This window comes from Pristis pectinata, chromosome 4 (assembly GCF_009764475.1).
Source record: "Pristis pectinata isolate sPriPec2 chromosome 4, sPriPec2.1.pri, whole genome shotgun sequence".
Lineage (NCBI taxonomy): Eukaryota > Metazoa > Chordata > Chondrichthyes > Rhinopristiformes > Pristidae > Pristis > Pristis pectinata.
Window position 1 is genome coordinate 52,616,236 of NC_067408.1, and position 27,445 is coordinate 52,643,680.

General features: G+C 41.4%; 1 protein-coding gene across 2 annotated transcripts in view; it reads right to left on the minus strand.

Moving 5' to 3' along the window:
* Positions 1-26,853, minus strand: part of LOC127569055 (dedicator of cytokinesis protein 2-like) — a 528,829-nt gene extending 501,976 nt beyond the window's left edge. For both annotated transcript variants that reach the window (XM_052013336.1, XM_052013337.1), the window contains exon 1: positions 26,732-26,853. In XM_052013336.1, the coding sequence (XP_051869296.1) occupies positions 26,732-26,774 (43 nt within the window). In that variant the 5' untranslated portion in view covers positions 26,775-26,853. The remainder of the gene's footprint in view (positions 1-26,731) is intronic.
* Between the last annotated feature and the right edge of the window lie 592 nt (positions 26,854-27,445).

A 27,445-nucleotide genomic window follows, 5' to 3' on the forward strand; every position in this document is an offset into this window, starting at 1 on the left:
CACCAGCATTGATAAGCACCATTCACAAGAAAAACATAAAATAGTAAGGCTTGTGGAAGACACAAGAGGTTGCAGATGCTGGAAATATGGAGTAACACACAAAACACTGGAGGAACTCAGCAGGCCAGGCAGCATCTATGGAGGGAAATGGACACTTGATATTTCAGGTCGAGATCCTTCATCTGGACTCTCTGGGTGACCACATGGTTGAAGAGCAGGACAGCAGCAAAGACCACAAAAGAGGAGCAGTGAGAGAGGATCTCACAAGTCTCCCGTCGAAAAGAGGAGGAAAAGTTCTTCAAAGTAGGCATACCTTGATGAGACTTTGCAGTGGAGCAGCAAAATGGAGACCATTCTTGTGGAAGAATGGTTCAAGCAGATCATGGCCTGCAATGGTTCTCCGATGGTCACTCAAGACTAAAAGGGGATGAATGTTCAAGGAATACCTGGGAACTTCCATCACATTTCATCTTGATGAAGGGAATGTGTGGAAGATCACTCATGTATCCACCCCCAAGATAAAATTTATGGATCCAACCTAAGTCAATTTCATTCATAAAGGACCTGCCCTACCTTAAGAGGTCATGCTCCTGGAGATTCAATAATCTGTCTTCCTATAATAGTTAGTGTGGTGATGTTACAATTACTCTTATAGTAAGTGTAAGAGTACTATACTCTTACTCTTGCCAAACCTGTAATTGTCATTTTATACTCCAAATTTGTGTAAAATCAAAATGGACTTTACACACATTGAATGGAAATCTCCTGCAATCAACATACCAAAATTAGACAGTTTCACCCGATCAGTGTGTGACAATTATGTTGGAAATTCGCCTTTATTGAAGTCTTCCTGTGTTATACCACAGGTATATTGATGTCCTGATATGACCGAGACAAGGCACCATATTGTGGCTGAATAGTTTCAAGATACTGACTGCCAATTAAGATGTGCAGATTTTCCCTCAGGATAGAACAATAGAGAGATGGGGCTGGGGTAGTGAATTATGGGTCAGCAGTAGATAAGGAAACGTTGGTTCCTTAGAGGTTTTACAAGAGAATCTGGAGTCCAATCAATGGTTTAGGAATTTCCATAGTTTCGGGTTGTAGGAAAGGGGAGAATCTTTGGAGTTCAAGATCCTGTTAACCCTAGTGTAAATAAAGTGTACTTAATTGTGTTAGGCCCACAATATATTGATCGGATATACATTGTAATCTTAACATGTCATAATCCAGGACCATAACTTTTACTCATTCCAAAAAAATTTAGTCATTAAATATTGGCAGGTTAGATGTTGGTTTATAGGGAAGTTCAATAGCCAGAGCAGCAGTTCAACAAGACTTGTTGTAGGTGGTGTAGTGGACAATGAAGAAGGTTATCAAAAATTACAGGGGAATCTTGATCAGCTGAGTAAGTGGGTCGAGGAATGACAAATGGAGTTTAATTTGGATAAGTGTGAGGTGTTGCATTTTGGAAAGTCAAATCCAGGTAGGACTTCCAATGTGAATGGCAGGGCCCTGGGGAGTGTTGTAGAACAGAGGAGTATTGGAGTACAATAATTGGTTCACTGAAAGTGGAGTCACAGGTAGACAGGGTGGTAAAGAAGGCTTTTGGCATGCCGGCCTTCATAAGCCAGGGCATTGAGTATAAAAGTTGGGAGGTCATGGTGCGGTTGTACAGGACGCTGGTGAGGCCGCACTTGGAGTATTTTGTTCAGTTTTGGTTGCCCTGCTATAGGAAAGGTATTATTAAACTAGAAAGAGTGCAGAAAAGATTTACAAGGATGCCCCCAGGACTTGAGGGACTGATTTATAGGGAGAGGTTGGATGGGCTAGGACTTTATTCCTTAGGGCATAGGAGATTGAGACGTGATCTTATGGTGGTGTATAAAATCATGAGGGGCATAGATAGGCTGAATGCACTCAAGAACTAGAGTGCATAGGTTTAAGGTGAGAGGGGAAAGATTTAAGAGGAATTTGAGGGGAAATTTTTTTACACAATGGGTGGTAACTATCTGGAATCAGCTGCCAGAGGAAGTGGTTGAGGCAGGTACAATAACAACTTTTAATAGACAGTTGGATATGTACATGCATTGGAAAAGTTTAGAAGGTTATGGGCCAAATGCTCGAAAATGGGACTAGCTTGGATAGGGCATATTGGTCAGCATGGACCGGTTGGGCCGAAGGGCCTGCTTCCACGCTATGGCCCTATGACTTCTTAATTTCAGTTTTTCCGAAACTTGCTAATGACAATCACAATGTCAGTATGCAAATGTTTTGTGATTAAATGTTGCTTGTGTTGTTTTCTATTAGATCTGTTGCATATCTGATGATTTTAGTTGGAGAAATTTTGTTTGTGTCACCTGGAGAACAACACCATGGCCACTACCAAGATGATGTCATGCCGATATTTATCTCTGTCTGTCTACAGTGGCAGATGGTGCTTTAACTTCTCACTGGGCTGTTCTGTAGACCTGACATGGATTTGATGGATGAATTGTCAAAGAAGGACTGACATGAACATTCAGAGATTTTTATGACCTCAGGATATCCCTGTTCAGTATATTTTTAAAAGTTTTCACTGTAATACTGTGATAGGCAAATTGTGCACAGCAATGTGACAATGAAGAATTAATCTGTATTTGTGATACTAATTGAGAGATAAATAACTCCCTCAATCTTCTTGGAAATAGTAGAAAGGGATTTCTTAGGACCACCGGGGAGAATGGACTGAGGCTCAGAATACAACTCCATCTGAAAGGTAGAAGGGAAATCCGCAAACTGTCTCCAATGTGATAAGGGAGGGGCAGGTGCAGGATTCCTTTGCTCTGCTTTTCCCAGACCTGGATCTATGAGCACATGGGGAAAGTGGCTACAGAAGTTGCCAAGCTGTCCTTGGCAGTGATACGACAAGATGATTCTATTACCTTCACCTCCTCCTCCAAATTACACAACTTCTTTCTTTGTATAGATACTGCTTTTCCATCATCAATGAGTGGTCAAGAACCTGGGACAATCTTCCCAGCAACGTTGTGGGAACAGCTTCACAGACTACAGAGATTCTAGGAAAATATCAGTTGCCACCTTCTCAAGAGATTACCAGTAATTACCAGCCTTGTCAGTGATGTCAACTTCCTGAGAATGAATATTAGATAAAATTACATTGAACCCCCCATCATCCACTTTTGTCCCTACCCCACTGGAGATTGGCGTGTCTGTCCTCTTATTTCACTTTGTATCTTCACACACCTTTTAGAACCATGTATATTTAGCAATACTGAACTGCTAGAACTGATATGGTGCCATCTTTCCTACTTAAAACTTGCCACAATTTTAAAAGTGTTTCACTTTGCTGAGTACTATGAGGGATTTAAGTTCAATCAGTCAAAGTTCATGGGTTGAAGTTTTGAACCAATCCCCAACAGGCTGTACTAATAGAATGAAGAAAAACTGAGCCAATTTCACAGAAGAATGACTCAGCAGGAATAGCCAGTTCTGACACAGAGAAAGCAATTTACCTAAAGCTGGAGAACTCAATATTGAGTCCAGAAACAATGGTGTTTGGATATAAAGTATGGGAGAAATAGCAAGAAATGGCGCTATCATTCTCAAGCAGTGACTCTGTCACTGTAAGCATGGAGGCAGACAACATGACTGTTCATACACAAGCTGCTTACAGATGGATGTGTGGAATATTTAGTACAAATATAGGATGCAAAGAAAAGTTTCATTTACAGTAATTGATGGGGATAGTATGGATGTCCCTACACAAAAAGATGCTTAGGAGGAGTGCATGATAGCCATGCTTTTAATTGAAGTGGGTTCTGAAAAATTCATTTAGCATTTTGTTTAGTATTATTGAAAGCAAAATATCTTCCATTTAGCTGTGACTGCTGTGGACTGCTACTACAGACATAACAGAAGCCATTCACCACAAATGTCAATTTAAGACAGCAACAGGCTTCAACTACCAGAAAGAAGGTTTAGTACATTACTATAGTCAGCAAACACTGTTGCTTATTATGTGACTTGACCAATATCAATGGGCAGAGATTGGCTCTGAACAGTGATGTCAGGTGTTCAGAAAGGATGCTTCAAAATCTGATTTAGATAAATTGATAGGGAAGTATGCAGAAATGTTCCAGGATACTTAGAGAGCTATTCTGGATTACAGTGCCCATTTCCTTGTCAATTGAAAAACCAATCTATTGCCAGCTGAAGTCTGCCCCATATGTATTGAGGATCCATATGGAAGAAGATTTAGATAACTTAGAATTAATTGTTCTAATGAAAAAAAGCGAGTGTTTCAACACAAAGGCCGAAGTACCTAAACTGGACAAAACTCCCTCCCTTGATAGAGTAGTCAGCTGGTATCTTTTTCCCAGGGTTAAAATGTCGAATACTAGAGGGCATGCATTTAAGGTGAGAGGAGGTAAGTTCAAAGGAGATGTGCAGTGCTGGTTTTTATACAGAGAATGGTGGGTGCCTGGAAAGTGCTGCCAGGGGTGATAGTGGAGGCAAATATGATAGAAGTGTTTAAGATGCTCTTAGGTAGGCACATGAATATGCAGAGAGTGAAGGGAAATGGACTTCTGTAGGCAGAAGCAACTAGTTTAGTTAGGCTTTTAATCACTAGTTTAATTAGTTCGGCATAACATCGTGGGCTGAAGGGCGTGTTCCTGTGCTGTACTGTTTTCTGTTCTATGCTGTCTATGTGATCTTTGCAAAGTAACATCGAAACAAAGGAGTTGACAAAGATTTTCCTACACCTATTTCAAGCTGACAAGAACTGGATCTGTTACATGCAGATATTCAGATGAGTATGGATAAGGAGAGTCAGAAGTATGTGATATGTAGCACACATAAAGGTCTTTACTCTGACAAAAATAACAACCTTATGGTATGAGTTTGCCATTGAAAATCACCACCCAAGCAACAATGAGAAGGATAACGTCAGGGAGAGTTCACTTACCATGAAATCAATTTGATTTATTACTAATATCCAGAAGGAAAGCTTCAAATATTGGGAGTGTCAGATGGCTACATAACACAATGTAAAACTCAAGAATGTATATTCATAGTAAAAGAAGTAATTTCTTTTGGATAAGATAAAAGGAATGGAACTATTCAAAGAAAAAGTGGAAGCAAAAATGAAAGCAAGAAAACTTGAAAACCTTGTAAAACTTTTCATTCTTCAACATGGCACAGGACTCTGCTAGATGTTTGTTGGATCCACAACAAGGCTGATGAGTGATATTAGCTACTGAAGAAAAATGAAAAATGGAATTTCGGCAAAAACAGCAGAGAGAATACAACTTCTGCAAAGAGAAACTGGAAGCAAAACTGGTTCACTACAACACAACACGGACAGTAAAATGTGTGTGATACTTTGGATTATTGATTAGGAGCTATAATCCGTAATGCAATGAATGATGATCAATAAAAAGCAAATGGTGTTTGTGTCACATTGATGAAGAGTGAGAAAGACTAAACTCAAGTGGAAAAGGAGGCATTAAGAATTCTCTTTGGATGGCAAATATTTCATCAGTTCCTACAATGCACAGTCACGCATTCCATTATTTGCTGTTTCTGGGCCTAAATCACCTACATTGAAAACAGCTGCCTCAGCAATGCAAAAGTGGGCCTTTCTGTTGTCTCAAAATACAGTAATTATATGATTGAATATAGAAGTTGAAGACAATATGCATTCCACACAAAATGCTGGAGGTACTCAGCAGACGGAATTCTGGCTTCTGCCATCTTCCTTTCCAGTCTTGATAAAGGGTCTTGACCCAAAACTTCGACTGTTCACTTACCTCCATAGATGCTGCCTGAGTTCCTCCAGCATTTTGTGTGTGTTGCTCCAGATTTCCAGCATCTGCAGAATCTCTTGTGTCTCTGACAAAATGCATTGTCAAGGTTACTATTTGAGAATTCAGAAATAGGGAGTTAAAGCATGATCATCACATTGAGGATAGTTACTGGGGAGCTGGGAAGATAGCTTACATGAAAAAAAGCTAAAGGATAGCCTGCATCAAACAAATGCCCAGAAAAGACATGAGACTGCAGTGTGACTGAAAATATGAACTGTTGAAAAACAAGGTTGTGTCATACCAAGTGTATTGAGAAGACAAATTGTAAAAGAGAATCACACTGAACTTCTGGTATTGTACAAAGGAAATAGTCAGAGGTTTTGGTTGTTGGCCAGAATTGGAAAAAGTGTATAATCTGTCAAGAATGCAGGGACAAGCCTGCCAGTATACCTATAAAGATTTGGAAATGGACAACAAGATCGTTCCAAAGAGAAGGGGACTGATAACTTCTTAATTCTCATAGATAGTCACTCAAAATGGATTGAGGTAATTCATGTTGGGTCTTGTACTACAGAAGATTCAGATCCATTTTTCATGTCATGGCTAACCAGAGGAAATATTCTCAGATTACAATCTTCAATTTCATTCATTTCTGCTCCAGTGCTTAATGAAACCAGCATCACATAATGCAGCAGAGTAATGAGTGAGAATTGTCAAAGAAGTTCCAAATAAATGAATGTTATGAGGTACTCAAGTTTAACGATGAGACATTGATAAACTAACTTTTTATTGAACTGCAGAATGATCCCACACTACCCAAAGGGTTATAGAGACTCAGACTGAGCTTCATTCAGCCAGATCTGAATGAGAGAGGGAAATAGATGCAAATGCAAAAATATGACTCAAAACATGGATAGAAACAGTTCAAACAACATGATAGAGTTTGTGTTAATCTACCAAATCTGATGTTTGAAAATGGGATGTTGAAGTGTCAAAATATGCAATGCAGAGAGATCTTGTGGAAATACGAGATGAAATCAGAAGTATATTTGCAATTAGGTGGTTTACGTATATATGTAGATTTATACAGCCCGGAAATAGGCCTTTTGGCCCAACTTGTCCATGCCAACCACAGCAACCTTGGTGATTGGCATAGACAAGTTGGGTTGAAGGGTCTGTTTCTGGGCTGTATAATTCTATGATTCTGTGTTTGTACATAAACCACCTAAATGTAACAAGGGATGTGTAAGAGAATATTGAAAAGTCATGCAGTTATGTGTGCATTCCAGAAGTTGATCCAGTGGAGATTGTGTTACAACTAACGAGGCAAGTTTAAGCATGTTGGACGAAAACATAGAGGAGTTTAGAAGGATGATAGGGGATGTTGCTCACTTTGCTAAATATTCCAGCTATAGTTTTGCTAACATCTCCCAGAGAGGATTTGTTGGCCCTTGACATCATGTCACTGGGACATGTGGTGACTGCAGCTGCACACCCAAGGTAGGGCTCGACTTCGCCCCAAGGTATCCTCCAAGGTACTGGGGCCCAGCCCACATCAGACCCAGGTCTCTGTGTCCTGACTCAGCTCGGACCAGCCTCCTGAAATGACCTTTGATCTGAAACATTAGATAATTCCAGCAGTTTCTGTTTTATTTCAGATTTCCAGCATCTGTGTTTTTTTTTCCACTTTCAATATGTAGAGCGGACTTGACAAGGTAGGTGCTAGGGGAGGATGTGGAACTAGGGGGCACAGTTTCAGAATAAGGGGTTATTGGAACAGGAAAGTGGAACTGAAGCCAACATCAGACCAACACCCCCGTCTTCATACTGAATAATCGAGCAGGCTTGAGAGACAGAATGGTCTACTCCTTCTCCAGTTTATTGTGTCCATGTGACATAAGGTTCTACTGAACTGAGTCAGGTAACATCATAAGTCAACCCCACAAGCAGCTCAGAAATGATTGGGTAACATCTAGAAATAAAGTGAATATATCAATGACGTATAACATTTTTGGAGGGTGGGTCACATTTTATTTTGTCAAAGCCATTTAGAAAAATACATAAAAGCTAAGTGTGTCTTTTACAAAAAACATACCTTCCTATCTCAGATGAATATTTCCAACTTTGTTAAGTCAGGAACCTGGACACAGTCAATCAGACTGAGGTTGCCATGGTCCTCGAGTCTCTGGTCTTTGGTCCTGGTTGCAGTTGAGACTCTAGTCCCTGGTCCCAAGTTGACTTAGGTCCCAGAAACTTGGGCTTGGTTTCATGTGGGTGGATGCCTGGTGGTGGTAGTTGGGCCTGCAGCTCTAGCCTCCTGATCATTATGTTTTTGTGTTGAATGATGTCACTGATCATTCCTTTTAAGAAGTTGGAGTCACGTAGAGACTCCTGTGAATTGTTAGCAACACCACGGTTGCAGATAGGGTGGAGAAATGGAAGATGGAGTTTAATCAGGCCAAGTATGAAGCACTGCACTTTGGAAGATCAAATGTAAAGGGAAAGTACACAGTTAATGGCAGGACCATGAACAGCAAGTTTATAGCTTCCTGAAAGTGGTTGTACAAGTTGATAAGATGGTAAAGAAGGTGTATGGCATGCTTTCCTTTATTAGTCAAGACATTGAATTCAAGAGTCAGGAAGTCATGCTGTAGCTTTATAAAACTCTGCCTCGGCCGCATCTGGAGTATTGCATTCAGTTCTGGAGAGGGTGCAGAAGAGGTTTACCAGGATGCTGCTTGGTTTAGAGGGCATGTGCTATAATGTTGGACAAACTAGGGTTGTTTTCTCTGGAGCAGCGGAGGTTGAAGGGAGACCTAATAGAAGTTCATAAAATTATGAAAGGTATAGATAGGATAGACAGCCGGTATCTTTTTCCCAGGGTTGAAGTGTCTAATACTAGAGGGCATGCATTTAAGGTGAGAGGGAGAGAGTTCAAAGGAGATCTGTGGGGCAAGTATTTTTACACAGAGAGAGCTGGGTGCCTGGAATGCCCTGCCAGGGCTGGTGGTGGAGGCAGATAAGAAAGAGGTACTTAAGAGGCTATTAGATAGGCACATGAATATGCAGAGAATGGAGGGACATGACCATGTTTGGGCAGAAGGGATTAAGTGTCATTAGCTTAATTAGTTTGGCCCAACATTGTGGGCTGAAGGACCTGTTCCTGCACTGTGCTGTACTGTGTTCTATGTACAGTTGCAACATCCAGGATAGTGATTCCATCTGGGACATCACTGGATCTAGTAGGGCACAGCTGACCAGCGCCTGCTTGCAAGGACCCATGTTGTGGGCTGTACATTGCACATCATAGATATACATGAACCATTCTTCCTTTTCAAAAACGGAACAGCAGTGCTGTGTGATATATACGTATGATGCAAGCACACACACAGTGCAGTTATTGGTTGAATAAACCAGCTGTTCTGACAGCTTTCTGTGTCTCTTCATGTTTCTCCATTTATGCTGTGTTCCAAGTCAAGAACACATATGTATCACAGCCATTGCTTATCAAGTTCCAAGATTAATTTTCTGCTTTTTTTCAAGATGAACATGTTGCAACTCAGTATAAATTCAGTCACCTCAGTTATGTTGACAAGTAAAATGTGGCTTGCTTAATGGGTGTCCCTGACACAACTTTGGACAAGGTTAAAGCTGTTACACCTTGTAGTTGAAGCTGTGGCACATTGGGTACAGAAGCACTTACACAATCAAACATGAGCCCATAACCGTCAACCATCTGTAAATAGACACTGGCAAAAACAGAAGTGATATCTGTTTCTCCATTTCTAGCCTTACTCCATTAAGAGGAACGCTGCAAATTTTGTTCTTTCATCAGACTTTAACATCACGACTAGAATAGTGTTTACCACTGTACTTTCATTGCCTTGATGCTTTAGTAGTGAGCCCCCTTCTTGAGCAGTTATTATCTGTGTGGTCTACTTACTCCCGTAGTGTTGGTTGGAAAAATGTTCTTGAATTTCAACACAACAAGGATGAAGAATGATGAAATATTTAAGTAAGTGTAGTCTAAGATGAAGGTTTTCCACACATCTGTCAGTCATTTTTTTCCACCACCATAGCCAGGCGTTTTGCGATCAAAGAAGCCTTGCTGTGTTGTTGCACTGGATCTTGACAATGTGTACACACTGTAGCCATGGTCCACCAATAGAAGGAGTGGACATTAAGTTAAACAATCGGGTGACCTTTGCTGTGGACAGTGTTGAGAATCTTGAGTGCTTTTGGAACTGCACTCATCCGGGCAAATAGAGGATATTCTGTTGTACTCCTGATCTCTGGCTCTGGGAAGTCAGGAGGTCCAATGCTAACCAAAGAACACCCAACTTCAGAAACTGCAGAGAGCTGTGGACACAGATCAGCACATCATGAAAACCAGCCTCCCCTCCATGGACTCTGTCTACACTTCTTGCTGCCTCGGTAAAGCAGCCGACCTAATCAACGACCCCATCCACCCTGGACATTCTCTCGTCTCCCCACTCCCATCGGGCAGAAAATATAAAAGCCCGAAAGTACGTACCACCAGGCTCAAGGACAGCTTCTATAGTGTTGTTATAAGACGATTGAATGGTCCTCTTGCACAAAAGGATGGACTCTTGACCTAACAATCTACCTTGTCATGGCCCGGTACCTTTTTGCCCCTGCCTGCACTGCAGTTTCTCTGGAACTGTAACATTTTATCCTGCATTCTGTTATTGCTTTTCCCTTGTACTACCTCAATGTACTGATGTGATGAAATGATCTGTTTGGATGACATGCAAAACAAAGATTTTCCACTGTACCTCAGTACATGTGACAATAACAAACTAGTTTACCAATTTACCAATTTAACCCCTCTCATTCTACATGTGGCAAGTCCAGTTAAGTTTCTGGCCAATGGTAACCCCCAGGTTGGTGATGATGCCAATGCCAATACCATAGTATGTTAATGGGAGATAGTTACTCTCTCTTGTTGGAGATGACTATTTCCTTACACTTGTGCAAAAGCAAATGTCCCATGATATTTACTAATCCAGCAGGGATGTTGTGCAGATACATTCTGCTTCTTTATTTGAGGAGCTGTAAATGGATTGTAATTTTGTAATTTTCTAATCATCAGTGAATATTATCCTTCTAACACCATGAGGAGGGGACACTGATGGAGCAGCTGAAGGTGGTTGGGTCTGTGAAGCTGCCCTGAGAAATTCCAGCAGTGATGTTTTGTAGCTGGGTTGATTGACCTCCAACAGCCACCACCATCTCCTTCAGCTGAAGGTTTTACTTGATTCCTATCAATTTCATTGATGATGCCATGGTAGGTCAAGTGTTGCTTTGGTGTCAAATGGTCCACTGGGTGGATTGTCAAGCCCAACTGCCAATATCCTAAAAAAAATCTGTGCTACTGTATCATCCTACCGATTTGTAAAGAAACCCATCTCTAACAGAGCCACAGAAGATTTAGATTTTAAGTGATAGCTTTAGTCATCCAAATCACCCATACAGCATATTTCAGCAACTTTCCCTAGAAGAGTCAAAAGCTCGAGGATATATGTTTAGGTAGAAGGGATCGAAGGAAGAATTTTTTTTTCACCCAGGTGGTGGTTGGAATCTGGAATGCACTCTCTGAGGGTATAGTGGGGGCAGGTATTCTCACAAAATTTAAGAAGTATCTAGATGAGTTGAATTGCCAAGGCATAGAGGGCTGATAAATGAGATTATGTAGATGGGGAATTGTTGGTCAGCATAGACATGGTGGGCTGAAGGGCCTGCTTCTGTGCTGCATGACTCTATGACACATCTCATCTCTAAACATTCAGCTTTCTTTGGAAATGCCCTGTCTGACCTTGCACAGCAAGTCCTTCTGTTCTGTTTACAACAGTACAAACAAGTTGAAATTTCAGCACCATTTTCCTGTCAAGATCTTACTTCTGGATCATAACCATTCAATTCTGATCCAATTTGCTAAAGAGTGACAGAAATAGTAGAGGCTTAAGATGTGGTGACAAAAGGGTGACGTTGTTTAAAGAAATTACTTGTATGATAGGAAGAACCTGTATATATAAGGCTCAATACATAAGTGTGCAGATTATATTTATATATCCTGTGGCATTGCACATGACAGAATCATCAATTATGGTCACAGGAGGTGTTGATGTGGAGGGACATGCACTGTTTGTTGCAGAGCAGAATGCATCCAGGAGAAACCTCTGCAAACACATTTGGAGCAGGCAGGTGTGGTGGTAGGTTTGCAGTATGGTCTCTGAGACCCAGATGCTGTGCTGCATGGTCCAGTGACCTCATCCATGTGGTGTGGCCAGTGAATGGATTGTCAAATACAATAGCCCACTAATGGCACCACTAGCCCCAGACACAGCTCAATACAACAAACTCCATCGCTCATCTGCCAATAATCTCTACCAATTAGGAATCAAACCCAGCATTTTTAAGTTCATCTCATCTTCACCCAACTTGCAGAGACCCAAGACACGCACTCATGTTGTACAACTTGCAAAAATGACCAGTTTTTCAAACAGGGAAACTATATCACACACATCAAGAAGATGGTGAATGAGACTTGTACTAAAAACCTTTCGTGTCTGCACATCACATTGCATGCTGTTTGATGACGGATTCTCATAGAGCCCCATTGAATCCACACCAAACCATCAACCACCCTTACACTAATCCTACACTGACCGTCTTTTATTCTCTTCTCATTTCCATCAACTCCCCCCAGATTCTACCACTAACCTATACATTAGGGGGCACTTTGCAGCAGACAATTAACCTACTAACCCGTATATCTTTAGGATATGGACGGAAACTGAAGCACCTGGAGGAAACCCATGTAGTCACAAGCAGAACATGCCAACTCCACACAGAGAGGATCCAAGGTCAGAATTGAACTCAGGTCACTGGAGCTGTGAAGCAGTGGCTCTACTATCTGTGCCAATATGATACCCATAGATTCCGCACATTTTTGGTGGCCATTACTTTTGTGTACATGAAGGCCCCAACCAATATGATGTTGTGTATAACTCACAGTACTAATATGGGACCTCACATTAGATACAATCTTGAAACCACACTGCAGAACAAAATTTTGCAGCCCTTGAGTTTGTTGGAGCATGCAAGTCTACCTGCAATGTATACTGGGAAACAGGGACAAAAGTCAAACCAATGGCTGTTAGCATAGCAATGATAGGTTGGCACATTCATTTCCATTTATGGGAAATTATGAAGTGAGAAGTTGAAAGGAAATGTATACACAAGAAGCATTTTAAGTAAAAATCTCATTCACCATCTGTCTGATGTATGTGATATAATTTCCCCGTGCATTGTAAACCTAAGTATAACAGATCTAAAAAGTATTTTTCAGTGTGTTGGTTCCTAGTTGACTTTCCTTCTAATTTAGAAATACAGGTATAACGGACGTACTAACCATTTTTTCATCCTCTGTGGCTACGAAAGAGGATCCATCCTCCTGCTGCGCACAGGCAGCTAACAAGAGGGCAGAAGCTGTGTTTTAAAACTCTTTCCTCCTGATTTAACAGCAACTGATGCAAATCTCGCTCATTTCAAATTAATGATAATGTCAGTCAAGGATCAATAGCTACCTTTTTTATCTCTGACTCAATGGTTTCAGTCCCACTCAAGAAACTGTGAACTGTTTAAGCTTGCCCAGACAGGACGCCTACTTAAAATTTCAGCAGAAAGGTGGCATCTTCAACACTATGGCATGCTGTCAATGGAGCACCAGTGTTTTAGCAGCGATTTCAGATTCATCTCCAGCGGACTACTAAAGGTTGGCCGCCACATGGAACATGCCATCTGACTCTTCAGATGTTAAATGGAGGCACTACCTGCCCTGAGTTTAACCAGTAAGTATTATGGGCTGCCTACTCATGGGCAACATTCCACCTGAAACAAACCCTTTCCTCACCTGATACAAACAGTGTGCACTAGCTTGCAGAATCAATGGACACTGGTTGGGAATGCCATTGCTAGATATATTTTAGAAACCTTTTTATTGTTCTTTTTGCTGCCTAAATTCAGACTGATGTCTGTGGCTCAATACCTCACAAAGCAGAGACAATGAGCCTCAAGTTACCTGCCCCTTTAATTCTCCATCCCACTGACTCCATTGAGCAGTTGCAACATTCTGTTTGTATATCACCTGAGATTGTCTAACACTGTAATGAAGGATCATAGAATGCTCATCAAAAGCCAACATAAGAGCAGTCACCATTTTTTGAGATGTATTTATATCCCATATATATATGTGTATGGTGTTAAAACTGTGGTTAGCAGCTAGTGTGTGAGTAAAACTAGGGAGTATGCATGTTACAGTGAATTAACTGCCAGATTTCTACAGTCCTTTCTCTGTAATAAGAAATTGGAGATCCAATTATTGAAAATCATCTGTAATATTAACTCAGTTTTTCTCTCTCCAGACCATGTCCAATCTACTGGGTATTTCCAAAATTGTCCTTTTGGCTTCAGGTTCAGCAACAGCTTTGACCTACATTTTACAGCTTTAACACGTCCCTTTGTTTTCTCTCTCGAAGTGCCCTCAGTAATTGATAGTTCAGATAGCTCTGTAAATGTTGCAGTCTCCTGGGCAACCCTGCCCTCTCCCTATCAGAGATATCCTCTTTGTCCTGTCCATCCCTCCCCGACCCTCTCTGCAACTTAAAACCAACTTGTTTACTCTTTGCCAGCTCTGACAGAGGGTCTTCAACCTGAAACATTAATTCTGTTTCTCACTCCACAGATGCTGCCTGACCCACTGAATATTTTTAGCACTTTCTGTTTTTTATTGAAGATTCATTTAAACTGGTTGTTAGATTAGTGTTCTTGTCCAGCACAGGGCACTATTATTGCCTTGGTGTTTAAGGCAGCAAATGCAATCTTCAAGAAATTTTGTTATATTCCAAAGCAGGAGTGTTCCTATACTTCCAAGAGATACTTCTATTTACCTCACAATCTACCTCATTATGGCCTTGCACCTTATTACCTGCCTGCACTGCACTTTCTCTGTAACAATATATTCTGCATTCTGTCATTGTATCCCCTTGTTCTACCTCAATGTACTGATGTGATGAAATGATCTGTATGGATGGCATGCAAAACAAAGTTTTTCACTGTACCTCGGTACGTGTGACAATAATAAATCAATTTACCAGCCTACCAATTTAAGGGCTTGAGGCATCAGTGGCACTGGCAGTACCTGTGAGATAGGTGGTGAGCGGGAGGTATAAAAAGAGAGGCAGGGCATAAAGAATATGGAAACCAGGGCAGTGGTGTTATCCTCCTGCAGGATGTGGGAGATCAGCAACATTTCTCATGTCCCTAGTGACCATACCTGATGGAATTGTGTCCAGCTGCAGCTCCAGTCAGACAACATAGAGCAGTTGGAGCTGTGGGTGGACTTGCTATGGAGCATCCGGGATGTGGAAAATATATATAGTACATTTAGTGAGCTGGTCACACCACAGGCACAGAAAGGGAGAGGATGAGTGACCACCAGGAAGGGCAGAATGTGCAAGAAGTCCCCCTGTAATCACACAGGTATACTGTTTTGGATAAAGTTGGGAGGGGGGTGTGGTTGGCCTGTCAGAGGAAAGCAGCAGCAGAAGCCAAGTCTGTGGCACCACAGCTGGCTCTGATGCATAGCAGGAGAGGGAAAAATCTTGGCAAGCAGTAGTGGTGGGAATTTGTTAGTGAGGAGAACAGGCAGGCATTTCTGTGGCTGAGTCTCAGACTCCAGGGTGGTGTGTTCCCTCCCTGGTGCCTGGGTCAGGGATGTCTCGGACAGGGTACAGGACATTCTGAAAAGAGAAGGAGAACAGCCAGAGGTCGTAATAAGCATTGGTACGAGTGATGTAAGTAGAAAGAGGAATGAGATCCTACAGAGTGAATTTAGGAAGCTGGGCAGAAGGTTAAAAAGCAGAACCTCTTGGGTCATAATCTCCCTGTGCTATGTGTTAGTGGGGATAGAAATAGGAGGATAGGACAGATGAATACATAGCTGAAGAGCTGGTGTAGGAAGGAGGGTTTCAGGTACTTGAATCATTGGGGTCACTTCCAGGTTAGGTGGGGTCTGCACAAGAAGGATAAGATGATTAGGGAAAACATAATGACAGTACTTAGCGAGAATATCCTGAAGGGTTTGTCCAGTGAGGCTATATGGATAGAATTGAGGAATATGGGAGGGTTGCTCAACTTGCTGGGGTTATACTACAAACCTCCCAGTTGTTAGCAGGAATTAGAGGAACAGATATGTAAACAAATCACAGAAAGGTGTAAGAGCAATAACATTACAGTAGTGGGGGATTTTAATTCTCCCAATATTGACTGGGATTGCCTTCATGCAAAGGGCTTAGATGGGGCGGAATTTGTTAGGTGTTTCCAAGTAAGGTTTTTGAAACAATATATAGAGAGTCCTACTAGAGACAGGGCAGTACTCGGTCTTAGCATAGAAACTTAAACTGGGCAGGTGGTGAAAATGTCAGTAGGGGAGCACTTTGGGAACAGTGACCATAGTTCTGTAAGTTTCAAGGTAGCTGTGGAAAGAGATAAGGTTGGTCCTTAAGTTAAGATCTTGATTTGGGGAAAAGCTGATTTCAATAGCTAAAGAGAGGACCTGTGAAAGTAGATTGGGAGCAGATGATTTTGGGTAAAACAAAAGAGTCTTTCAAAAGAGAGCCAGTAGAAGTTCAGGACCAACATGTTCTGGTAAGGGTGAAAGGCAAAGATGGCAAGATTAGGGAACTTTGGATGATAAAGAATATTGAAGATTTAATCAGGAAAAAAAGGAAGCATATGGCAGGTATATGCAACTGGAATCAATGGGGTCTTTTGAGGAATATAGACTGTGTAGGAGAGAATACAAGAAAGAAATTAGGAGGGCAAAAAGGGCCTATAAAGTATCCTTGGCAAGTAAGAATAAGGAGAATCCCAAGACATTCTTTAAGTATATCAGGATCAAGAGGGTAGTGAGGGAAAGAGTGAATCCCATTAGGGTCCAAAGTGGTAATTTATATGTGGAGCTAGGCGATATGGGCAAAGTTTTACTGAAGCCTTCCCATCTGTATTCACCAAGGAGAAGGACACAGAAGATAGTGAGTTCAGGGAGAGGTATGTGGGTGATCTGGAGCAAGTCTGTATTAAGAAGGAGAAGGTGATAGATGTTATGGGATGCATAAGGACTGATAGATCACCAGAGCCAGATCGCTACATTTAAGAAACATTGAGGCAGGAACTTAAGTAGGGAAAGCATAGTAGGACATGGGCCTAATGCAGGCAAATGGGACTAGTGTAGATGTGCAAAAATGTCAGCATGGTCGTGGTGGGCCAAAGGGCCTGTTTCGGCACTGCACTATAACCTGTTGCCACAGCTGATGGTGAAAACAGTCCTTGTGTACAGAGACTGCAGGGGTTGAACTTCTACAGAAATTCTCCACTTTGCGTGGCAAAACCATTCATGCAGTCTTCCAGAAATTCTTTTGCACTTCCACTAAAATGACAGACAATTAGGAACCATGCAGAGATTTCACCGGAAAGTCTTACAAAAGTGTTGTCGAGTAAAGCTGCTAACTCTCCGGGAACTACATTTTCTCACAGCATTAGCCCAGGAGTGCACATTTAATTGTATTTTCAGTGCCTTGTTGCGAGCTTTTCCTTCACTCTCTGTATATATAATGATAGATGCTCCTGCCTGCTCCTTCTCCTTACCATTAGCTAAGACTGGGGATTTCTATCTTGAACTCTTCACAATGCTTGGAGTCGTGACTGGCCTTAGTTATTTTTTTTCTTTTGGGAACCGTCATCAGTGGTAGAATCGAGAAATAATGAGGCTCTTCCTGGACATGAAGCCAGGCTGCAGGAATCAGAACACTTTGATGGACATCAACAGCCTATTAAACGTGGACATTCTCGACAAGATAGAGGAGGGATGTAAACAGCAGGAACACTCTAACCTGAAAGCCTGCAGACAGCTCCCCTGAATCTTTGCAGGCTGTTCATAGAATGATTTGAAGACATGTCACCAGACCATATTTCTATGGGCATTCTTAGTACTTGAACACTCAGCAAACATTCATGCTCAAGTACAGGAATGATCACTCCTAATAGTCGGCATGAATATAATGATCTTGACTCTACTGTAGACACAGCACAGCCCCACCCACTTCCCCCATCCATCCAGGGAAAGGGTTAAGGAAAGCAGTCCAAGATTTGGAGATATATTTACATAAATAAATCTTCAAAAGGAGATTAGTCATAGATTCATAGAGTCATACAGCAGAGAAACAGGCCCTTTGGCCCACAAAGCCCATTCTGAGCAACAAGCACCCATTTACACTTGTTTATTCTCCCCACATTCTCAAATCCCCTCAGATTTTACTACTTGCCTCCGCACTAGGAGCAACTTGCAGTAGCCAATTAACCTGCCAACACTCAATAATGTGATTTTGTTGTGTGCAATGGTGCACCTTTCAAAGAAGTATGAGATGTTAACCCACTTCTGACATCCTTGTTAAGGCAAATAAAGGAGAATCAAGTTAGTTGCTGGACCTGTGCTATATCACATCAAGTACAACACAGAATAGGGAAGATAACTTCAGTTCACACCGACTCATCCTTTAGACACTGTCAACCAGCTAATTTCAATACATTCTGAGGATACACATCTTCCCGGCAAGCCAACAAATACTCTTCATTGCTTGTTACTCAAGGAAAAGGCAATAAAATGGGAGTAAAGAATCAATCACCTTGTGGTGGACTGGAGTCACGTGGAGACCAGAACGAACTATGACATTAGAGCTGAGGATTAAGATCTCACCTTTTCTAAGTCTACGCAATCTGAAATCAATTTTACCCAGATTCTATCACGTTACCAGTACTTCTATGTGAAATTAGACAGTCATTTCCAGTCACTATCCATTTTAGTCCATCTGTGCTTTACCTGAAAACAGGTGCAAACCTAATGACATTGTGAGCTATATAACACATTTTTTGCATCCAGGCCAATATCAATTGCTCAAATCTCAGCACAACGACCAGCATGGAGCAACCTCAGAAGAATCAAGAGAACTCCAGATGCTTTCTCATTGCTTAAAGGGACATTCATCTGACATTGGGTGTCCTCATTGGGCAGCCTCAGAACTGACTGCTGACCTCTCCAAAACCTCCCAAAGCCCACCGACAGTGCTCTCTTCAGCAATGAGCTGCTGAGATACACTCTCATGTGCCCCATTGCTGTAGGTTTCAGAAAAGGTGTGGCAAATCACAAGGGATGCGTTGGGGACTTTGGAGTAGGAGGCAAAGAACGTCCACCAATGATGAAGCTCCACATCTCGCCTGGACCTTTCTGAAGAACAGGTTCCAGTTTTCCAAGGCAGTCATCATATTGGTAGGTGACATTCTGAGGGAAAGATCTTTGCCCATGTTCTCATGCTCACTACATGGAAGTTCAAGGTGGAAATGCCTCTCAATGTCCTTGTCATGCCAGGTAATCACAGCAAATGTCTGCTATGCTTCTGAACTGACTACCCACACCATCCGAGAAGTCACCGTGGCTCACTACTCACAATTTTAGTGAGGAATAGATGGCTTCTCAGGCATTAGAAGTCACCATCATTTCAGGCTTCCCACGGCTGCAGGTAGCCATGGACTGCATTTGTGTGTCCATCTGAGCTCTGGTTGATAACCCCAACATGTTCATCAAGACAAAGGTTTGCCACACCCGAAATGTACAGTTGGTTGAAGATAATGAGGAGAATTTTATCATGGTTTATAGGAATTCCCATGACACCTTCATCTTAAAGGATTCCGCACTCTTTAAAAATTCTAGTGGCCAAGGATTCACCTTGGGTTTAGGAAAATAGGGTGGAAGCAATTTACCTCTTTACATCTGCACCAGCATTCACTTGTACCTCAGCTCCTTGTTTCACAACCCTGAATCCACTCATTCACCCAACTATTGACCTCAGGACTGACAGTTGAAGAAACACAACCCATTGGCGAAGGGGAGTGCATGATTTCCACTACCTTAGAATTAAACTGTTCTGTTTACACTCCCAGATAAACTTAGTTCTAACTTTAAGATCACATCCTTTAGCTCCTGCTTCTGATTAGAGGAAACAGACTTTTTTTTACAGACTGTATAAAATTATTAGAAAATTTTAGGTACAGAAGTCAGAATACCAACCCAGTATGATACAATAGAACAAATGCAACCAATCCTCATATTTAAACCTTATTTGTTCAACAATCTGGGTCACTCTTACTGACATCATCCCTTCCTTTCTGAAGATTTAAAATCTAACTTCAGTGTCTCAAATTACAATATTGCGATTTGAACTTACATTGTTGCTTTATCAATTCAGATCTTGTAATTATGAGACTACTGACATAACCACACCCTTAGCTGCCTTAAGTAACAAGTTGTTGAGTGCAAGGTTCTAAACTGTAACTAAAGTCCTATCTGTGTTGGAAATCAGGAGTACAGTGCACGAAAACCAGAAGGATAAGGAAAAAACCTGATGGAGGCCATTTGCTGCAATGATCTATAATTACTGTTATTTTCCAGCAAGTACAAGCAGTGCTTTTTAAAACCCTTTCTGACAATATTAAAGTACCATTTTGCTGTCACTTACAGCCTGGGACAACCATTGTTGACTTTGAGTCTATAATCATTCCCTCTCGAGACTTTAAAGCACTGGGTATCCCTTGGAGGTGTCTCTCTTCCTTCCTCAGCATTAATTATCCTTGACAGCCATGTTTCTATCTTGTCCTGATTCAAAGATTGGATTCTTGTTGTTGTTTCTTTAATTAGCCCAGCTTTGATAAACTTTCTCGAGATACACATTGTTGCAAAAAGATACCATTGTTCACCCGTCCCCTTCCCTGTTCTGGCCTAAGATTCCTCACAGTTGACAGGCATTTTACACAAAACCATCTTCCAAGTCTGTTTTCCTGATCTAATACTGATGAAAGTCCTTTGGCCCATCCTGCCTGTACTACCTCTTTGAAAGAGCTATCAATTAGTCTTCCACCCTTCTTCTCACAGCCCTGCAACTTTTTTTCAACTGAATAACTAATTTCCTTTTACTAGCTAACCAGCACTGAGTCTGCTTCCTTCATCTTTTAAGGCAAAGCCTTCCAGATCATAATTAGTAACTGCTCCACCATCAAGGACATCTTCAAGAGGCAGTGCCTCAAGAAGGACACATCCATCACTAAGGACCCTCACCATCCAGGACATGCCTACTTCTCATTACAACCATTGGGGAGGAGGTACAGGAGCCTGAAGACCCACATTCAATGATTCCGAAACAGCTTCTCCTCCTCCGCCAGCAGATTTCTGAATAGTCTTGAACCCATGAATGCTACCTTGTTATTCCTTTTTTTTAGCACTATTTATTTATTTTTGTAATTTATAATAACTTGATTTCTTTGCACTGTACTGCTGTTGCAAAACAACAAATTTCACATCATATAAGTCATTGATATTTAATCTGATTCTGAATAAAACTAATTCTTAGCAACCTCCTGTGAATTCTTTTCTTCATATTCATATTTTCTTACGATGTAGAGGGAGGCTGTTCAGCCCATCAGGTCTAATGTCAGCTCTCAAAGCATTTCCATCGGGTCATGCCCTCTTCTTGTTGCAGCCATCAGGCAGGAGGTTACAGGAGCCTGAAGACCCACACCTCAAGGTTCAACAACAGCTTCTTCTCCACTGCCATCAGACCTGAAAAACTCTAATTCTACCTCGGACTACACTTCCTTCACTTTGTACTGATGTCATTATGTTTTCAATTGTTTATTGTTTCATGTAAGATATGTATAACTTATGTTAATTTAAATGCATGTAATTTATGTTGCCATGTTTGTAATGTACTGTGCTGCTGCTGCAAAAAGCTAATTTTCATTGCATTTGTACCCTGGGTATGTATGCCTATGACAATCAACTTGAAACTTGAATTTGAGTCCTATGCCCTCACTTTATCTCCCTGTAACCAGCACATCAACTTGATCTGATTCTCCTGCTACCCATCCGCACCAGGGGTAATTTAGGGTAGCCAATTAATCTTTGGGATTTGCGAGGAAACTGGAGCTTCCAGAAGAAACCCACGTGCTCACAGGTAGAACATGCAAACTCCACACAGATAGTACCAGAGGTCAGGATTGAACTAGGATTGTCGGAGCAGTGAGCAGCATGTCCCCCTGCTTCAGCACTATGCTGCCCAGATAACAAATGTGCCATGGCTTTCAAGAGTGGAAACAAGTTCTTTTTTACCGAAGCTAGTTTAATCCGACGAAGTGTGAGGTTTTGCACTTTGGGAGATCAAATGTAAAGGGACAGTACACAGTTAATGGCAGGACCCTCAACAGTGTTGATGTACAGAGGGATTTTGGGGTCCAAGTCCATAGCTTCCTAAAAGTGGCCACACAAGTTGATAGGGTGGTAAAGAAAGCATATGGCATGCTTTCCTCTTGTAGTCAAGACATGGAGTTCAAGAGTCAGGAAGTTATAATGCGGCTTTATAAAAATCTGGTTATGCTGCATCTGGAGTATTGCATTCAAATCTGGTCGTCCCATTATAGGAAGGATATGAAGGCTTTGGAGAAGGTACTGCCTGGATTAGAGGGCAGGCACTATAAGGAGAGGTTGGAAAAACTGGGGTTATTTTCTCCGGAGCAGTGGAGGCTGGGGGGAGACCTGATAGAAGTTTATAAAATTATGGGAGGCATAGATAGAGTAGATGGCCGATATCTTTTTCCAGAGTCAAAATGTCTAATACTAGAGGGCATGCAATTAAGATGAGAGGAGGAAAGTTCAAAGGAGATCTATGGGGCAAGTATTTTTACACAGAGAGTGCTGGGTGCCTGGAATGCCCTGCCAGGGTTGGTGGTGGAGGCAGATCAATAGAGGTGTTTGGGAGGCTTTTAGCTAGGCACATGAATGTGCAAAGATTGGAGGGATATGGACCATGTGCAGGCAGAAGGGATTAGGTGTCAGTAGCATAATTAGTTCAGCCAAAGGGCCTGTTCCTGTATTGCACTGTTCTATGTTGAAAGCCACATAATACCCACCTCTATCAAATCTCCCCTTGACCTTCTCTGAATGATGAGAATAACAAACAATAGCAACAGATGGGGAAAAGGAATTCTCTGCCCCAGAGGGTGGTGGAGACCAGATCGTTATATATATTTAAGTTGGAGACATATAAATATTTAAAAGATCAAGGAACTAAGGGTTATGGGGAACTGACATGGAAGAGGAGTTGAGGCCAGAATAGATCTGTCATGATTCTACTGAATGGTTCAATATAACACAACAGTTCAATATATCACTACAGTTTAGCAACACTATGACCAATGTGATCACTTTGCACTAAAACGGACTTCATTTATTTTGTTCTAATTGTGTTTTTTTCTTGCAAAAGTTCTGTATAATTTATGTTTAATTTATGTTTTTCTTGTGAATGCTGCTTATATGATGCTGTGTGCCTGTGATGCTGCAGCAGGGAAGTTTTTCATTGCACCTGTGCACACATGTACTTGTGCATGTGACAATAAACTCGACTTTGACTTGGCCAGAGCAGGCTTGAGGGGCCAAGTGGCCTACTCCTGCTCCTATGTTCTTGTGTTCTTTGAAAGTTTTGTACCTTTCTTCATGATAAAATGTAGGAAGGAAACCAAGGCCAAGAAAAGTTACGAAAACGATGAAGGCAGTGATGGTCTTACATTACATGTGGACATGAAGGAAGTTGATCTCAGTTTATGACAGGAGGGAGTCAGGCACAGTTCTACTGCAAGGATATGGGAAGATGTCAAAGTCATCCAAACCAAAAGGATTGGGACATGAAGCAAGCCCTGGTGATGAGGGATAATATTTTCCTTAATCCAGTTTCATTTCCAGCTCCCAGAAGGCTTTTGACACCAAGGAGGATCTTCCATTTTCCACTGTAACATCTGTCATTTGATGGACACAAAATTGTCTCAAGCAAGGGAGAAACATTTATATTGTTACCTCTACTCTTACTCTCTGGCAAACAGCAATGGGAAAAGATAGGATGTTCTGAATATTGGTTGACACATGAACGTCAGTCAGGTCATTCAAAAGGATTCTCTCTGTTTTATTTTGAGTGCCATCCAGATGAAAAGAAAGACAGAGCCATTGACGGTGCAGCACTCTCTCAGAATGCTTTCGATGTCAGTGCAGAAGTTTCTGCTCAAGTCTCTGGAGTAGACACTGAATCCACAACTTGGAGTATTGTCACTAAGGCAAGGGTGACAACTTGTTATATTGTTCAGATAGGTAAAGGAAACAAAATGGGTTAAAGAAAAATTGCAACATAATAGCTAAATGTCATTAGAGCTATTGACTAATGTGGAGATTAAATGACACCATTGATCGATTGGGGCATGTAGCTTGTTTTCACATTGTAACTTGTCTGGACTTCACTGTGAGTGAGGGTTCATCAGATACAGAGGCCTAGAAATTCCTTCACACAACTCCATAAAAAACAGTGCTGTGTAGTTAAGAATCAGCATAACCCAGAGCAGAACAATATTAGGTCTGTTTCTTAATGTCTTTGACCTCTGAGCTTTCAGCAGGATCTTGGTTTGCCCTTGTACCTTTTCCACATTGAGGAACTCATCCAAATGACAGGAATAGTAGTGCAAAAGTCATCTCCATTGTGATCATTTGACATCACTAGTCTGTAAAACAACTCTTAATTAACTCACTGAACAACCAGGTGCCATTAACCTATTCCCCCCGCTTCCATGCAACGTAACCCTCAGACTATATCAATGCCCCTTGCTGAGATCTTTGACCTCCTGTGACCTTAATCACAGTGTCATGTGTGCCTAGACTGCTTTGTCCATGGACGTCAGGGCCACAGTTACTTTCAGCTTCCCAGCCTCAAGACTTTTCCAGGCTGCTGCTGATTCCTGCCATACCTCATGGTTTGATTCACACTATTGTTTTAAGGAGGTCACCTAAACTCTATGTTCAAGGAGAGGAGAGTTCATCTACTTTTCCTTCAGCTCACGGGAATAGGCACAAGGGTTTGCTTTGTTTGCAGGCAAACATAGACTAAGATCCTGTGGCATTAATGAGAAGTCCCTGACACCTCTTGCCAAGTCGCCCGGCTGTATCCCTGGAGGATCCCCTTGCACAAAGAACATGCCTGCTCTGGGCACTGTCCTTTATCAGCCTATCTGAGCCCCTGAGAGTACTCTCCCACCCTCCCTTTGCTGCAACTTCCATTCACAAAGTAACAACACTGCCCTGAAGCTTGAAGAGTTTTGCTTCTGTTATGACGCATCCTTTTCAGAGTTTGCAGGGATCGCACATGCAAGGTGACATGTCAGCAGCTGCAAGAATTTGCAGTATAGCAGTGAAGTATGCCACACTGCAATATTATTAATACCATTAAAATGTAGTGACGCAATTCTTAGGCTCTGCCATTTACAAGAAGGCCCTTTCCAACAGTTTCCCCAAATTGCATTCAACAGTGAGAATCCAGGCGACACACATTGTGCTGCTTCAAGGAGACCAATAAGAGCTCTAAGTACTGGCCTTGTTTGATGTATGCAACTACCCCTTCCCATCTATATGCATCCATACTACTCGTTAAAAAAGTGTTACATTAATCTTCAATTAATCAAAAATTAACACTGAAGAGGTGAGAGTGCTCCAGTGAGTTGAATGCTGAACTGAAATAAATGTATGGACTCTATTTGGTACAGCAAGGGTTCATACAATCACCTCTGAGATATATACTAAATGATGCATAACTCCTCCCATATGTTAGGCCTTCGGGTGTAACCATATAACAGTCTTCAAGTAGGTGTGATCCAAGAGCAAAAGAAAGTTGTCAGAAGTGGGCTACAAGCCCCATCCATCGTTATCAAGTGGACTTTTAACACAGCAACACAATGCCACAGCCACAGGTTTAAGATTTGCTCTTGGAGCAATGAAAGATCAAGGCCTATGTATTTCATCCTGAAGTGATTATAAAGCTTAGTCAGCGCTCACTTTCCATTTTGTTAATGTGCAATATAATTGAAAGTAATTGCAGAGAGGATTTAGAAAATGCTTGCCAAGGGCATACAATTAAAAGGGAATTTCTTCTAAGTTCTTGACATTGAACTGGCTAACTACAATAAAACCATATGCAGATGTATCTTTTATATTTCTTTAAGTAAAGACTAATCAGAAAAGTTACTGGGATAAGAGATAAGAGTAATATATGCATGGACAAGATTGCAATATCATTGCCAGGAAGTAGATATTAGATTTTCAAGTACCCCGATTAAGTACATGGGGTTGAAATAATGTTTGAAGTCCTTAACTAAAGGGCTGGTTAAGCACAAGACTTAGAGGATGGTAAATCTGCATTTGCTTGCTATTATCATGAGGTGAACAAGTTCCTCAATAATCTCACGGAAACAACCATCATCAATCAGACACACAACTCACTTCCTCCATTGTTTAATCCGTGTCTATCCGAAGTGCTGATGGGTGTCTGTTTTAAGGACTTGCTAAGCACATCGGATGGGTGTTGAACAGACAGAAGGCCTTGACATAAACTCTAGACCGATGAATTAGTTGAAATTAGCCTTTGATATAAAATTCCATCTTAAAACTCACTTTACCATGAACATTACCAAAGAAGGGATGGAGAAAATTAAAGCAGCTACTATTATATTGTGTTTGATGGAATTTACTTTGGATTTATGCCATCTTGTACCAATTTTTATTTTAGCTTCTTCAAGCAGTTCCAGTTTTGAAACAAGTTAGCCACATCCTGTTGACAGAGAGAGACTCTGTGACAAATTTGAACAATTTTTCACTCATTTAATGATATGTAAGCTCTAAAATAATTAAAGCTGGCATTCCTTACCTACTCCATATCTCTCTCTCACTGTCCTGCTCCAAGAAGGCATGGTTTGATTAACCTTGTAGGCCGTCAATCTGGAGACTGTTGATAACTAGCAGAGCTGAGATCTTGCAGAGCTATGTCTGAAATGCTTTCACTTCAGTATTTCCGGAAACTTCACGAGGAGCCAATGCTGACGCTTCAACCACAAAGGCGGCAAGGTACAATGAATGGTGCTGTGGTGGTTTAAATGGGACCTGCTTAAGGCATTTCAGACAAGCAACAATGAGCGATATAAGCCAAGTGCTCCTACACCCCATCTACACAATTTGATGGCTTTCAACAATATTTTTTATTGTAGCATTGCTCCTAGCAATTACTGTCTCTGATCAGACTGGGCCACTTGCAAAGTGAATTGTACTCTTTGCTCTACCATCTCATTGATTCAATCATTAACGCTGAATAACTCAAAGAACAAATTTCCCTTAGACCACACAATGTGTTTGTCATAATTTTCATAATGCAAATCCTGTGGTAATGTTGCTTCTTTGAGGTGATGGCCCAGCAGATATTGGTGGATGGAGCTCAGTCAACCATTTTAGCTTGAGGGATTTTACCTCTGAAGACTGCCTCGGGGCCATCTTGTTGGATATAGGTCCATCAAATGTCTTGCTGGAGTCATGGAGTCACTGAATACAGAGTGAAAGAGTCACAGTTGGCAATTAACCTTGCGACGTG